A 16,556-nucleotide genomic window follows, 5' to 3' on the forward strand; every position below is an offset into this window, starting at 1 on the left:
GAAGCACCTTTCTGAAAGAGCGGTCAGCCAGTTACCTGCTATGGGAAGGCCTGTTGGCACAGTTTTGACAGTGAGGCCCCCTTCCAAACTCACATCAGGTTAACCAAGACCTTTATTCATAAATGTTTTCAGTTGGTATACTGCTAGATGCTGGTTACAAGAGGGATGAGAACACATGCCTGCTTATAATACTGCTAGAGAGAGGTTACACTCAGAACCAAATTGCACATCACAGTTGCATGTTACAGAGAAACCGAAGGGTTCGTGTACCATGTTTTGGGTAGAAAGCATATTCCAGTAGGTAAAAAAGCGATGACACGGTGGCTGGGTGTGGTTAGGCTCTACAAAGATTTACTGGCGCAAGTGTGTAACAGGGCTCCTGGTAACAGGGCTCCTCTGCTGAAAACTCAGCAGTTTGCGAGCTCGTTTTGCGCAGCGAGCTAAGGGTTTGAGAATGGAAGCAGCAGGATTCTGGGTGGATATATGCAAGGTGCTTCCATCCACCTGAGCTGCGGTGGGGCTTCTGGTGTAGTGTCAGGCAGGCTGGAACTAGCTTAGGAGCGGGAGGAGGCTCTAGGTGCAAGCGTCCAGGTAAGACATGGGTTAGGGCAGTGGCGGAATTGAGTTTTGACTTCCTGTGTCTCTCTCCAGTCAGGAGAGAGAAGCTGCAACTTGCTCGATGAAGCTGGCCAAGTTGATGTCTCGCTCCGATAAGCCTCCACACTCATGGGTGCTCAAGGTGATGTGAACCTAAGGCAAGACAGACAGACAGACTGACCAAGTGTTGCTGGCAGAAAGAGCAGGAATGGTTTCCCCCAGTGCTGCAGACAGTTTGCACCTGATGAGCCAGGTAGTGCTATTGCTTTTTCCAGACTTGTTCAGCAAAATTTCCTGGGATGGGAGAGGTAATCTGGTGTTTTGCCTGGTTTTGTCCTTCCTACGGCTTGTTCTGGCCACGAACTGTCACTGCAACTGCTGCCTCGGTCACAGCAGCTGGCTCTGCCCACCTTTTGACTCACCCTGCATTTCTCCAGCAGCTTTTCCCCTTGCTGCTACTTCTGATACTGATTTTAAAAAGCAAGGCTGATTTTAAAAACATACCTCTGTAGGCTCTACCAGCTCAGCTGGGCAAGAGGGGAAAATCCCAACAAAACCAAATGGACCAGAAAAGGGAAGGGAGAAAGGATCTGTAGGTGGTAGCTGTAGCCTGTCACTGATATGCCAAGGGAATAGCATCTGAGAAAAGAAGGTCCCACTCATCTGAACGGGCTTTGCTACTGCTGGTTCATGCCTCACAAAAGGGATCTGCTCCCTGAAGAGCTCCGGTTGCTCCTGCCGTCCCTCTTCCTTACCTTATTGTACACATTGAACCATTCGGGGTGGTGATCCAGTTTTTCCGCCTGTAGAGCCACTCTGGTCATGAAGCCGAAGGCCTGCCCAGTGGAGTAAGAAGGAAAGTTACCTCTGAACCACTTACTGTGCAATAGAGTTTTTCACCTCGTTGCTATTTATTTTACACCACATCTTTCTATGCAACCCAACCAAACGCAAGGCATGACATGTTCTGTATATTTTTTTTTGGATTTTCTATGGGTTTTCCTTCTTCTGGGGAACTTTTCCCAGGCAAACCTGGTGTTAGGTCAAGCACTTTGGGGTCTTGGGCAGGTTGTCTCGCTCAGCCATTACATTTCAGGAGAAACACGAGGGATTTATTTGGCTGAGCCCTGCAGATGGGACTCCCCGCTCTGCAAACCAGGTTCCCGCCGCATTGTAAAACTCTTCACTGCCATCGCTCGTACCCGGTTGAAGTCCTTGAAGTGGAACTCTTTGAAGATGGCGTCTCTGCCTTCCACCTCGTTCCAGCCCACGGCTCTCAGGTTGGGCAGCAGCTGCTCCCTCTCCTCTGTGCTCAGCCTGTGGGCTTTCCCTGCCTGATGCCGCAGGGACGGGAGACAAGAAGAGCAGGTCAGTGTGGCAGGGGTGGGATGAAGCGGATGTTCCAAGCAGCAAGGCGTCCCGTGGGGGGGTGGAGTTGTGGGGCCGAGGAGACAGCTGCAGAGTGGGTGCTGGGGTCAGAGTGTGGGTGCAGACCTGAACGGGAGGGTACTGAAATAGGGGACATGGATGCTGTCCTGTCCCCAGCCTTGGGTACATCCTGTGTGTACACAGGCCAAGCGACGCCTGGCTTGTCACTTGTGTCTTCTGACCTGTGACACCTACCGCTTTACCAGTGTATGTGTATATATGTATATATATTCATTATAACCCAAGGTACTAAGAAATTATGACTGTGCTCCCAAATACTTTATATATAATTTTCTGGGGGAAAAAACCACCAGACCAACCAACCAAACCAAACCCAACAACCCTGAAATTCTGTGATGGCTTCTAGAACTAAGAATTACTTGCTTTGGAGGTTTTGCAAAGCACCCTCCTGAAGCGGGAGAGCTTTGTTTGCAGGTCTCTGGCTATGGAGCCCTACTTTAGAGAGGAAAAAAGCAGTGTGAATCAGACAGATGAATCACACTGAACTGGAGTTCAGCTCCTTTTCCTTTTCAATCTCCATTATGTTCCGATGGAGTTTAAGAGGCTGTTTCTATCTGTGAGTAACAAAGGGCAGAGGGAGGGATTGGGCAGAGCTGCTGTTGTTTGTTTTTTAAGAAGAGAGCAAAACCCAGCAGTTTCTTGGTTTTGGGAAGTGAATATAGGCAAAGATGAAACTGAGATGGAGTTCTTGGAGATGGGGGTGCCAGAGCCAGGGTATCCTCTGGTTCAGTGTATTGCTCTATCTGAAAGGTTCTAGCAATTAAAATTCTTGCCTAGTGGGTGATCTGATCTTCAGAGTTAGTGAGGATTGTTTCTTAATGACAAAGGCCCCGCATCTCTTTGCAATTAGATGTGAGTCCCAACAAATGCAGCTTCTTGTGGGTGTTTGCTCAGCTCTCTAAACCGCTGCTTCTGAGCGACAGTGCCCAAGCCGAGTGTCTCCAGGAGCTGCTGAGCAGAGAAGGGCAAATTGTCCTTTCCTACATTCCACCTGCTCACGGGCTGTACCAAACCAAAGAGGCAGGCATGAAACTCATGTTTTTTGTGGGAGGTTCTCTGGTTTTGCATGTTGTGAGGAAGATGGCAAAGGTTATGCCCCGTTCCTACGTTTCTCGGTCTGTTAAGCCATTAGGCTGTGTGGGTGCCTCCCTGTCTGCATAGCTGTGACAGTGCCAAGGGGTGGGGTGGGGTGGGATGGGGTCTCCCCAGCATTGTGGCTGTGCGTTATCCCTCTTGCATGATGTTTGCGGAAGGCAGTGAGTAAACACGGCTCAGTGCAATAAACCCTCAGCCCTTGCCCTTCTGTGCTGATGGTGTGATAAGCTGGGTGCGGGTAGCTTAGCAACTGGATGAGGTGGGGATGGAGGTGGGGACAGAGGCTGGCTCTGCATGGGGGGGTCTGGAGGGGAATCGCAGAGTGGGATAAGGGCTGGGCCAGGTTTTGGGAGCAGGGGCTGAAAGCTCCTGCTGGTGTAGGGATGCTAAAGAAAGGCTGTGTAAAGGCAGAGCAGTTGCTTGCCTAGCTGTGGCTTAATTGTTCTCTGAAGCCTTTTCTGTGTCACAACACATGGGAGGCTGGGCCTGGGGGCTTTTTCCAGGCCCAGCATGGCCAGGCAGAGGTTTGGCCAAGGGACCACACAAACTCCAGCTCCTCTGGCTGTGTCTCGTGAACCCTTTGCCTGAATTGCCCTCCGTGCCTTCCACCCTGCTCCCTTCCCTCCTGCTGCACCCCAGCGCTTTGGCCAGCCTGCTGTTCTGTCGGTGTGGCACGTTAATGCTGTCCTGTGTGCTTACCCCTTTAAAACATGTTTTTCCTATTAGGGAAATTTAATTATTTTGTTTGCTCTTGCTGGCTCTCAACTGCCAGCAGGAAACCAAGTAGATGCATTGTGCAACCAAAGCAAAGGAACCAGCATGGGAGACTGGGAGTTTTGGGCTTTCTGGAGATGAAACAATCCTTTTTGCTCAGACTAACATCTTCCCTTTTGGGGTGAGTTGTCCCCTGGGAGAAGATGAAGGGGAGAGCCCCGGTGTGAGCATAGACCACTAGGCCCACAGTTTTTTTGCTTCCGTCCCTTCCGCTGCTGTGGAAGAGCTGATTTCCAGAGGGCTAGGGTGAGTTGCACAGGTGGGATCCCACTTGCCACGCAGTATTTGAGCGTGGGTTGCGCTGGGCTCTTTCCCTCCCCCTCACAGCAGAACCCAGCCTGCAGAGCGCTGGCTTTGCTGATTCCACAGCGGCCGGCGGAGCTCCCTGCGTTACTGATTAACCACAGCGCCGAGCTCTGCTCCTTTCCTCCCTCACCTCCTGCCTCATCTCAGCAGCCGGAGCCACCGCCGAAACCCTCCTGCCCTCTCCTTTGCTGCCGCCTGAAAAACCACAGCCGGATTTCCGAGCAGCGACTTACCATCGCCCGCGGGTCTCCGTGGCCTCCGTCCCTGGTCCAGGTGCACGCTATGCTGTACCGTACCAGTGTGCTGTACCGTATCAGTGTGCTGCAGCCCTGGCTTGTTGGTGGCAGCCAGAGGCGTGGCGAGGGGGCCGGGTCCACCCCCAGCGAGCCGCTGCCCATGCCTTTCCCAAGGCAGCGGTCGCAGGGGCCGTGGTGCTCGGGGGATGCTAAAACAAGGTCTCTGGGAACCCCTGCACACCACAGTGGTGATTTGTGCACCCCTCGACCGCCCGCCCCTCTGCTGTCGGGTCACTTTTAACCTCTTGAACGAGGGGGATGGAGAGGGGCAGCTAAAGCGGGTACCGCTGGCAACAAGCGTGATGAATGCATCAGTCACCCTCGCAGAGCGTACACTGCCTCCCAGCCCTGGGAGCTCTGTGAAGCGATAGTCATGAGCGGGAGGCTGTGTTGTCTGGGGGCAGCTGGGGTTATATCACAGCACGTGGGCCAAGAGCCGGGGTGCTGAGGGGAGCGTATGCGGCTCCGCACTTCTGAGCGTTTTTAAAGCATTTTCTCCTGTTGCTGAGGGAACCGTGTCTGCGTGGATGCTGCGCGCTCATCCCTGGCTTGTTTTCGCTCTCCAGGCCTGCTGGATTTGTGCCTGTGTCCTGCAGCTCGTCGTCTGCTAAACCCACAATAGGCAATTTTCTAGCGCTGACAACAATTCTGTACCATGCTGATGTATGTTGCAGACAGAAATTCAGTGCCCTGCTGTACCCTCGTGGGTCTTTTTACCCTTGAAGCGACTGATTCTGGAAATTTTTTAATATAGTATGACATACATACCTTGTATATATGGTTGTGCACATTTGTTTCCTACCATTAGGGTTTGTGAGTGCCACAGAGATTATTTGTTTCTCCAGCAGGCAAGTTAGATGGAAGCAAATTCTTTGTTTCCTCTTTTGAACTCTATAGATTCTCTTTCAAGGTAATGAAAAGGAAAAACGAGCATCTTTCCTGTCCTGGGAGACCCCGAGTGTCTGTCTGGGGAGAAAAGACTTGCAAAGCAATGTAGCACTTGAGAAGAAAATAACTGTGTGCAGGTAGGAAGCTGGAAGCTCTGATGTGGATGAGAAGGGGTGCTGTATGGTTTCCAGCAATGTTTATAAGGTTGGGGAAAAGCCAGTAGAATATTTTCGTGGTGTCGGTTTGGATTGTGTGACTGGCAGTGTCACCAGCACAGCCCAGCAGAAGCGTCCCCGTAAACAGGGGCATAAGCAGGAGGTATAGGAAGCAATATTGTGAATTTGCAGGTGGAGATAGGGGTGCTGCAGGTATCAGCTGTGCTTTTCTCAAGAAAACGCAGTGGCTGTGCTGCTGGTGGTTTGTCAGGGCCTTGAATGTGCCTTGGTTAGGGGATGGTGCTTCTCTTGGCCTCCCTATTGATTTGGAGATGGGGAGGAAGCAAATCCCCTATCTCTCACAGTACCCCACTTGCCCCCAGTTGGATTTTGTTCTTGGGAGCTGTTTACCTTGCCAATGCACGTGCTGCCAGCATAGAGCAACCGATGGACATCTCCACGCATTAGAGGTGAGAATTTCTGTGCTTGGAGAATATCAGGAGAAAAAAGATGAATTATACTGTATCTGCTGATTACCCAGCTCCTTTCTAATTGCGTTTTCTCTCCTGGATTGTAAATCAAGCTTTAACTTCCAGCCTTGTATGAGGTCTTTCGTAGAGCGACATGCTTTTGCTGGAAACTACCAACAGAGCTGTTGTGATTTTCCTCGATCCATGCTGTAAAATTGTGGCTGGGGGGAGTCCTTTGGCCGACACCAACCCCTGAATGTGTGAAACATCCCCTCTGCATGGCTTTAATGTTTACATTTTTAGATGGACCTCTTTAGATTTGCTTTTAATGATTGAGTGATGTTGGGCAAGGTGTTTGCTCGGAGCAGCTTCAGTCCTGTGCGAGGGGTGTGCTTGGATACTGGCCACGGGTTTTCTTTGGTTTTCTCTCGGTTTCCTCCCATCCTTGCCCAGTTTAGAGCTGTGCTGCTTTGGGCTGGGTCAGTGGCAGCTAAACCCACATGCCTGCATTGCTTCTGTGTATTTGGAGGGAGCTCTTGTATCGCTCACCTCCTATTATTATTTCATCAATACCTTTTTCAACAAAATGTACCTGACCCTGAAAGCTGCTTTGGTTGAGACCCACCTCAAGATTTGCTTTTTGAATTCCCCCCTTTTCTCCTTTCACGCTCTCTGAAATGTTTTGACGGTCCCTTTGAGGGCAGAAGGGGACACAAGTTTTCTCTGAGAGCGCTGGCTGCAATATGTGGCTGCTTGCAATCACATAGGATGTGGAGAGCATGGTCCTTGCTGCTTCTTGGAGAGAGAAACTCCTTGTGGGAGCTCACGACTCCAGGAGCAACAAATGGCTTTGTAATTCTTTTGGTTTGTTATTTCCCCATGGTCTGTGCTGGCTCCTCACTTAGCAGTGTTATAAATGTGCTCAATGCCATCTTCCTGCAGGTGTGCTTTTCCAGGCAGCCCTTGGGAGCCACTGCCCTGTGAGGTGTACATGAATATGGTTCAAATCACGGTAAATTCACTCTGATTCTGCCTCTTGTCCCGTCTCACAAGGCAAATTGGATTAACTGGTAAAGAAAGCGATGGCTTGTTTGCTGCAGTGCAGGTTTGCATTGGGTTAGCAGAGCCACTGACTCAGCAGTGGGATGTTTGTTGATGACACTGGCAGAAGGAGTCTTCTATCTCAACAAGGAGCAGTTCCAGGGCTGGGTGTTTGCTTTGTGCTGTACTTTGGAAGGAGGGTGCGTGTCCTGCAGCGCTGCCTAGGAGAGGTTTGTCTGGCACGGACGGGAGGGACCCGCGGGGGATTCCTAAATGGGAAAACACACACCATGTGAAGATGATGGAATAGTTGGGATGGGAAGGGACCTTCAAAGCTCATCCAGTGCCCCCCCTGCCATGAGCAGGGACATCTTCACCAGCTCAGGTTGCTCAGAGCCCTGTCCAGCCTGGCCTGGGATGTCTCCCGGGATGGTTCATCCACCACCTCTCTGGCCAACCTGGGCCAGGCTCTCACCACCCTCAGGGCCAACAATTTCTTCCTCGTGTCCAGCCTGAATCTCCCTCCTTTAGTTTAAAACCATTCCCCCTTGCCCTATCGCAACAGGCCCTGCTCAAAAGCCTGTCCCCATCTCCTGTGAAGGCAGAAACATAGAGAAGGTTCCTTTGTGTTTGATGTGTTCTTGCATTTCCCAGGTTTGCTTCTGCCTGCAGCTGGAGACAGACTGAACTCGATCCCGTGTCAGGACGGCCCTTCCTGCTCCTTGGAGAGACTTTTAGAAAATTCTGGGTGTGCTTTTAGTTTGCTTCACCTTTAACTGATGCACGTGGCTCCTCTTTAGATCTGGCACCATCTGCCATTCCCTTTTCCCACTGTTTGGGAGGGAGAGGGTGTTTTGTGCATCACTTCTGTTCCCCGAACAGGGGGGCCCAGGGCAGGAGGACTGTTAGCAACTCATGAAGTCAGGGAACAGACTTCTGGCTGGTGGGTACTGAATTGTCCATGTATTGTGTGGCTCTGAGTTTTCTCCCATGCTGAGATTGAAACTCGTGTGTTACGGGCAGGGTGGGAACAACTGCTTAGTCAACAGGGAAACAATTAACGAGCTGTGGAGCCTCAGGAATTCTTCGGGAATGTGTTTTCAGAGTTTGCATCCATGCTGACGGCATCTGAGCAAGTTGCTTGAGGGTCACAGGTGAACCTCAGCCCCCAAAGGGTGTTCTAAGCTGGGTTGGGCCAACCTCTTTCATCACTGACTGATCCACTGGTATCTGAAGTATTGCTCTTGTGGCACAATAGATTTAATTAAAGGGTTTGTTTAGCACTGGAGGGGATTTATGGCAGTTGTGACAAGTTTAAGTTGACAAAAGGGCCCAATAAATAGAGATGAATCATTAATTATTCCTGTGTGAGACGTCCTCTTGTTAGAGTCATTCTATCAAAGTCAGCGAGGGCTGGGAATTGGCCTTAGTGCAATGAACAAAATAAATCGGAGGCTGATACAAGTGTGGGATTCTCTGAGCTGCTCACATGATGCTTTAGGTTAAGGGTCCTGGTGTCGGGCAGTGTGTGGTGCCTCTGAAGAAGGCTAGATTGGAAAAAATGTCAATAAAAGTGGCATAACCACTTGTAGTGCACAGCAGACGTGGATACCAAGGCGGGACACAGCTGCGTGCGAGGCGACGGAATATCATGTGGAGAAATCTTGCATCAAAGGGATGTTTCCCAGAGGAGGAGGAGGAGGAGGATGCAAACGTGAGTCCAGGGTACCTGAGTACACATTGCCACGAGTACCTTCTCCTCTATCAGACTGGTGCTGGAAGAGATGACCCATTCCTAGCCCGTGCGCCGAGAAACCTGGCATGAATTAGACTTGAAAATTTGGGATTTAGACAGCAACAATCCTTCTTTGAGTTTGTCCTTGAAACCAGGTGTCACGACAAAAACAAGGGCCGCGCGCCCTGGCAGTTAACACACTCCCGTGTCACAGATTTTACCCTCGAGGTCCCCAGGAGTGTGCTCTATGGTCCGTGGCGGATGGCGGTGGGATCACGCAGTTTGCTGCCCTGCCGAGGTCGCTCCGTTCCCTGCAACAGGATGCTTTTGCCCCGAGGGAAGGTAATGCTTCAAAACGTGCTTTGTCCAGTCTGCTGATGGATTAATCACGGAACCTGAATCCCTGGGCACAGCTGGAGCCTGGTGCAAGGGAAACTTCTTGAAATCAGCTTGTCTCTTTGCTAAACAGGTTGGATTTTCTGGCAAATTTGTGGGGGTTGTGGAGGGTGAGTAACTTGATGGATGTGGAAACCTTTCTTCCATCTTAAAGAGTGAATTTTGCTCCTTGTTTATGCAAGGCTGGTCAGGCACTGTGTGTGAAGCGGCTGCTGTACAGCCATGTCTTGTCACTAGGGGTCAGGAAGATGCTGAGAAATGGGAGAGCTCCCTTGAAACCTCAGTCCTGGCAGGACAGCCCAGGGCTGGCGCTTTTGGAAAGCCATCTCATCCCTGCACCCAGGAGCGAGTGCTGACATGATCGGCCCTGCTAAAGAGTGGCTGCACTCAACAAAGCGGCTCTTCAGCAGGACCTTTGCTGCCAAATTGTTTCTGGTGAGAAACATCTCCAGATCCTTTGGCAGACCAAAGCATTGGTACCCCTCCTGGGGTGTGCTTGTCCATAGATATATAGCATTGGGGATGTCTCTCTAACCAGATTGGGAGATGCCTTTGATTACCGTTGCTGTTTTCAAGTCCTAGAAGCCCTTAGGTTTTATTTCCAGCTTCACAATTGCTGGTCTTGCGGTAACCCGCCCTGCGGCAGCGGCAGGAGGGGGCTCTGCGTGTGGATGTGACAGGCAAGTCTGTCTGCACAGACCTTTTATTGGGCAGGATTAGAGAAGGCAGAGAATCTTTTGGGCATACGAGCTCTTCCTTGATTGGAACTGGAAATGGCAGGCTTCTAAGGCAAAGGAGTTGAAAACTGCGGCTCGGTGAGATATTTAACGTGCGGTTGCTTTAGAAGCAAAGAGTGTCTGTAATGTGCAGGAGATGATGATGGGTGAGTGAAGAAAAAGAATGTGCGAAGGCAGTGATTTCCTTGGAGACAGAGACATGGGGAGCTTATGGCCCGGGCTGACAGAGGGGACCGGCCAGATCCAGGAGCTTTGCTCTGTGGTACAGTTGTGAATTTTATTTCCCAGAGCTGCCTTCAGGAGGTGTTTTGTAGTATCATAGTACTTTATTTTATTTATTTTTCCTCAAATCACAGATGAAAGAGCGGAGGGAGTGATTTTTTTGGATAAACGGTCCCAGTCTGGCTGCTGCGTGTGCTGGTCCCTCGCAGATTGTCTGTAGGAGCCTGTTTGGGTGCTCGGCTGCAGCTCCAGCCTCCCCAGCAGGGCGAAACGTATCGTATCCCACTGCTGGGAGCACAGGGGGGTGTCCAGGCATGGAGGAGCTGCTGGAGATACAGGGGTGGTGTCCAGGCATGGAGGAGCTGCTTGGAGATACATTGGCAAGTTCCGCATTTTTCTGTACAGAACCTGATTGCAGAAACTCTTGTGTGAAATCCATGTCAGGAGCAGTGCTGATTTTATTTTTTTTTTTTCCTTGTTAGCATTAAACCTTTTGGTGAGGTTGCTCTTCTATTTATATTACCACCTCTCTTTTTCCCCAGCCTAATGAGTTTGTACTGCTTCTTACGGACTGAATCCATCTGCTTTGCTTGTTCTCGCTCTTGGTAGGAACGACCACTGGACCATGCTGTCTGTGCTGTTTGTTCGAAGCAGGGTAGAAATTAATGGGAAAATTGTGTACGCAGCAGTCCCCAAGAAACCAAAACACCACTGTGAATCACCCGTCGGGGATAGCAAATTAAATAACGTAGCAGCTCACTTCAAAGTCTGAGGTAAAGAGTTCCTGTGGCAGGCAGGGCAAGGAGGGAGAGCTGAAATGCCACCAACTGCCACCGATTTGCAGCCTGTGCTGGAAGTTTGCTGATGTGTTCCAGCAAAATGGAGCTGTGTTTAATTCCAGCTGCCTCTGCTTTCTCCTGTGACAGCTGTATTGTAGTGAGGTGTTGGGACCTGTTGCTCATAACAGTGTGGCTCAGCTCCCAGACCTCTGCTTACATCCCTCTGAGGTGCTGTTGAGGGTTGTGGTAGCCCAAGCTTGTCTTGGAAATTGCTGCTTGGTGTAGGCTTGATCTGAACCAGAAGCCTTGCAGAGGGTCCTTGTGAGAGCTTGGTCCTCGTGCTGATCACACAAAGGGAAGGTGAGAAGTGGGAGTGTGCCCCAGGATGGGGAGACAATGATTGTTCATGGGATGGGAGGGTTTCTAAAGTGAGGGTGTCTTGTGGGGTCCACCTCTGACATTCATCAGGCTCGGGAGAACTCATTTGCTGGTGATACCCCCTCCTCAGCCAGCATGGTCCCTGCGGCTTTGGACAAACTGCCTGCGAATTAAATGGAGAGGGAACACCTGGTTGAAGTAGAGCTGGGACAGGGACAGACCCGGTGGCCAAGGGCAGAAGAGGGAGAATAAACCCAGGAATTTTCTTCCCCAAAACTCCTATTCCTGCATCAAGCAAGTTGCATTAGGAAAAGGACCATCAGTTTCAGTGCAACTGGGAGATGTGATCTTGCTGTGGCAGCAGGGCCTGAAGTCAGCAGGATCAAACAGCAACCTTTGTGCCCCAGCAGCAGCATCACTCCACACAGCGGGGGTTTCCCTCCAGGAACCAGCTGTTGATCAGCAGTTTATGGTGAGTGCCCAGCATGTAAATAAATACAGACACTGTAGTGCTTCAGCCCACCCTCCAGGCCCGCGGGGCCATGTGCTCTGGGATAACTTGGCTGTCTCCTCTGCACAGTTAGAGCAGGTGAAGCTAATGCACTGGTGACTGCAGCTGATCCACCTTCTTCAGTAGGTAACTAGTGGCTTATGGGGCTGAGAGATGCCTTAAATCAGCATGGATGCTCCATGAGGTATTGGAATGTACCTCAGCCTGCTAGACGCTTGGGAATCCAGTCTTGCCTTTGCTATCAAATTCAGCACAGGGAGGGAGGACTGTGATTTTTAAAAGCACTTGCATTTTCGGGTGCATCCCTGATGCCATCGTGGTTCTTCACGTGGCTGTTCTGGGGCGAAGGAGTGAGAACCTGTCTGCTGAGAAACTGGGCACATCTCACCCACACCCCTCTACACACTAAAATTTGGGATCTGAATTGGTCTTTCTGGAGCTTTGGTGTGAACCGCAGCTTAACGCTTCCCTTTTGCTTGGTGGTGCAAAGCTTTCATTAAGTGATGCTGTAAAATACCTACATTACGGGCTATGAACCAGAAGAATCAGACCGCGGTTGCTGTGGTTCTGGATCACGTTTTGCATGCGCTTCATTGACACAAGTAACCAACCAGCAGAGATGAGCTGGGCAGAAGGTTTTTACTGTCTTAGTGGTACTGTCTTCCAACGACATTTGAGAGACAACATGAGGTCTGCTCTGTGTTTAGTTTAAGAGAAAGAAAATAGTGTGCTGGTTTTTAACTTTAGTTGCTTTCACTACTCTGCTGGGAGGTTTAGCCCTACTTTAGAGCATGGAATTTATTTATCTTTTACAGAACCCCAGAGTGGGCATTTTAGAGCTTGGAGGAAACTTAAACAAACTGGAGAACGGGCCAGGATCTCACCCTCTTCGCCCTGTGTCTGTATCTTCATTGGCGCTAAGCATGCTGCAAAAAGCACCTGTCTTCTTTTCCAAATCACTATAGCCAGTGATGAAGTCTGCCTTGTCAACAAAAAGCATTAAGACCTCTGCTTTCTGCTGATGCAGAACGATAATTTGTGGCTCAGGCATTACTGAGATGTTAGATGCTGAAATTATGACCACTCTGTCAGATTCGCTGGATAATTTTTACTCCTAAACCTTCCACCAAGATGATTTTCAGTGCTCAGAAATTAGTCTTACTCTGCAGAGCTGTCAGTGTCTCCCAGCTGTGTCAGTATGTGCTCCAAGAAATGTGTGAATACATGATAGAGTTATTTCATCATCATTCCCTGTGCTCCTCCAGACACCTGGGAGCTTATCTTAAGTGCAGCTCTCCTCTCCCAAGAATCACTTTTGTTTATTCTTTTTTGGATTGTTTTCTGGTAATGTAGAAAAGCCCCACAACAAGCTTCTTGTTATGTTGTCTGGGTTTTTTTAGGCCTTGTAGACACATGGGGAGAGAGATTTTGTGCTTTGAGTAGGTTATGCTTGAAATGGATGCAGGGAGGTTTTATTTATAGAGGCAGGAAACTGAGGCAAGGAGAAATCAAGACCTCAGAGGTCTTAGAGACCCAATTCTCAGTGAGTTTCTATCCCCAAATGGTAGAAGCCAGAAGATTATTGTACAGGAGCGCTGTACCGAGGTCTCTTGGGCAGGTCTGCAAGGGTTGCAGGTTCCCTTGCAGAAAGGGGAAAAGCAGGGCTTAAAACAGTAGATCTTGGAGAAAATGGAGCACCCATCTGCTAACCTTCCACCTTGGCAACCTGCAACCACACTCTTGGGTTGGTACAGAGGTTCCATCTCCAGGGCACTGTTCCTCCCCTGAGGATTCCTGGCCCCGCAGCAGCTCATCCTGGTCACGTCCCTTCCTGGCAGGGGGTGGGAGATGACAACGAGCCCTCTGGAAGAGCTGCTGCCTTTGTTGCCTGTGTTGAAGGTGAGTTACAAGCCAGCGGTTGCCTCATCTTCTTTTTGGATATGTTCCGCGACCGATTTGGGCTCTGTTATTAGTAGCTGATGTGCCAGTAGGGTCACTCTCCTCCTAACTCTGCTAATTAATGCCCTGCATGGCAGCTCTTGACCACTAAATAATTTTTAGTAGTATCCAGACCCAACAGCATGGATGAACCCATCTGTCTTCAGTAGCTCTTGGATTTCAACATGGGGAACAGGAGCCAAAAGTGACAGCAGAAGGGCAGTTTCCTGTCCAGTCCCTTCCTCATCCCACACAAAACTGACCTTGCTGGTATTTTTATGTTCCATTCTCCCTGCCCCATATTGTGTGTTGGTTTAAGGAGAAGGTGGGCAGTAACTTCAGCTCCTCTCCTTATGTAAAGTGATTATCCTTAGGAAAACAGTGGACAGAGGTAGACAAACAACATATGATTACCCTCGTTCTGTAGGTAAAACGAGAATGTCTTTCTGAAAGAAAGTGAAAATCAATAATTATTGATGTCTGAATTACCCTCTTCCATGCCAAAAATTAACGTTGCCAGTGGTGAACTGCATCTGTGCTTGGTAACGCTAAACTGGCCAGAATTGTGTGCTCAACCTCAAAAGCAGGAAGAAGGAGTTACGCTTTGTGGAAGCATCTCCTGACCTCACCCAACATCTGGTGTTTTCCTGGAAGCGATGAGAAGCCACTGCTGCACGCTCAGCCTTGTCCTGCAGAACGAGAGGCCATCGCTGTCCTGGCTCACTCGCGGGGTTGTTTCCTGGACACCGGTGTGTTATAACACGGCAAATATTCCCTCATGCTGGGAAGTCGTGTCACTTCCTTCCTGCCAGTTTGTGCCCCTGAGGTGATTCCTCCTTTTGAGAGATTAATGTGATTTAGGTTAGAGAACTAAAAGGCCTCGGAGAGGCCTCCTGAGATGCTGAGCTCTGTCCCCTGCTCTTGGATTCTATGACGTGGTCTTCCAGTCCATGAATGTTGTGAGGGTGGTGGGTTTGGCCTCTGTTAGCTCCAGTTTCTCATAAAGCACATCCTTTTCTGTTGGATGGGAAGGAAATAAAAGAAGAGAATAAAGGCCAAGCTTTGAAGAATTGAGGTGGCTGAGCAGCTTTGCTGTTCCCATCGGGTGTTCCACACCACATCCTCTGTGCTGCCCAAAGACCCGTCCCACGCGATGGTGGCCTGTGGGGTAGGCAGCGTCTGTCTGTCCCTTCTCAGTAAGAAATTGCACTGCGTCTTGCAGACCTGTTCATTTTCCCAGTAGTGTTTTGGGGATGATTTTTTCCCCTTCTGTATATCTTAGTGGGTGATATGTGTCTGTATCTGCTGAGAACCCTTCTATCTGTGCCCAAAGCCACCGCTGTAAGTTATTTATACAGTGATTAGTTAAAGCTTCAGATGTTTAATGCAACTTTTAAATCACATATCCACCAACAGCTATTGGTCACATAAAATTTCATGGAGCGGTATCTATCACTTACTGTTTTTCTCAATGTGTGCATACATTTAATTTTCTACAGACCTCTCTTGCTAATGTTTTCTGCTGAGCAAATAGGAAATCGAGGGGCTTCAAAAAGTGTTTTGTTGCATTGCAGTGAGTGACTCGTAAAGTGAACACGGGCTATAAAAATTCATCTTGCAAAAACGTTGCACTGCTGTATAAATCCCATCTCTCTCTGTGTTAACAAAAGGCTCAAACCTTAAAATGAAATGTATTTTCACAGCATATGTAGCTAGTAAGGCCTCTTACAACCAGCCAGCTTTGAATAGCTACCCTTGTTGGGTTTGCTTCTGGTTTTTGCCTCTTCTACCTCAGCTTGTGGTTTGCTTATGGGACAGCATCTGCTTTGTACTGGTGGTTTAAAGCCGTGCGTGCAGATTCAAATGTACAGTCAAAATGTAATGTTCTTTGGTTGGCTCAGAAAGCCAAGTTCTCCAGCTCAGCAAAGGAAATGAGAGTTGGAAGAAATGTGGGTAGAAAATGTAAAGCTGAAGTCTAATGAAACGAACTTCATTTTTGGAACAGGTATCATTGTTATTATGGTAATTAAGAGAAGTGAAAGAAGATTATGCCTGCATCTGCAAGTGGAGTGTCTCCAAGAGCTGGCCCGAGCCCAAGCCAGCACAGGCCCCGAAGTGAAGTATCTGGGTACAGAATCTCAAGAGAGATGCCTTGAATGAATCTCGGGGGCCGATTCAGACCCTGGGTATGCTGAACTGCTCCATGATGGTCCCATCTACGACCCCCGCTGGACCGGGAGCAAAGAGCCTGGAGCTTGAGTTCCATCCTAAAGATTCAGGTGCTTCTGTGCACGTGCAATGCAAATCCTCTTTTTCAGGTGTGTAGGGCAGTTTGGAGAGCTGTGCTTTATTTGTTTGTCCTCAGCTTGGTATTTAGGGGCACTGTTTTGCTGTGCATTTGAAAATGTTGCAGTTTGGTTGGTCCGGAGTTGCAATATGTTCTGTAATTAGGTGATTGATTAAAGAACTCTCTGAATATTTCCTCTCCCCCTTTTTTTGAAGTAAGGATGGAGTCAGACTTCCATTTGGCCAAACCGTACCTGATGGGACTAAGTAATAAAGACACAGTGGTAAGTGAATGGAGGTGATGGAGGGTCCTACCTGTGTGTCTTCCCAGGCAGCTGTGAGTACTTTACTCCAAGCCCTGTTATAAATAGGGGCTTGACCTCTTTTTGAATGCAATTAAAAGCAGCATAGCCCCTTCCCAGCATTGCGTGGTGTAGCACAAGAAAAGTAGAAAACCTCCATGGACTTCAATGGACCCTTTCCAAGAGCAAGGGAGCTCCTGC

General features: G+C 49.4%; 1 protein-coding gene across 1 annotated transcript; it reads right to left on the minus strand.

The window, feature by feature from the left end:
* Window positions 1-94: 94 nt before the first annotated feature.
* On the minus strand, window positions 95-4,686 carry PCBD1 (pterin-4 alpha-carbinolamine dehydratase 1). Its single transcript, XM_065843560.2, has 4 exons — window positions 4,455-4,686; window positions 1,800-1,931; window positions 1,353-1,433; window positions 95-750 (listed from the first exon to the last, which is right to left on the minus strand). The coding sequence occupies exons 1-4, from the start codon at window positions 4,617-4,619 to the stop codon at window positions 652-654; spliced, it is 477 nt and encodes a 158-aa protein (XP_065699632.2). The 5' UTR covers window positions 4,620-4,686; the 3' UTR covers window positions 95-651.
* Between the last annotated feature and the right edge of the window lie 11,870 nt (window positions 4,687-16,556).

The sequence above is a fragment of the Patagioenas fasciata genome, chromosome 8, assembly GCF_037038585.1.
Source record: "Patagioenas fasciata isolate bPatFas1 chromosome 8, bPatFas1.hap1, whole genome shotgun sequence".
Classification (NCBI taxonomy): Eukaryota; Metazoa; Chordata; class Aves; order Columbiformes; family Columbidae; genus Patagioenas; species Patagioenas fasciata.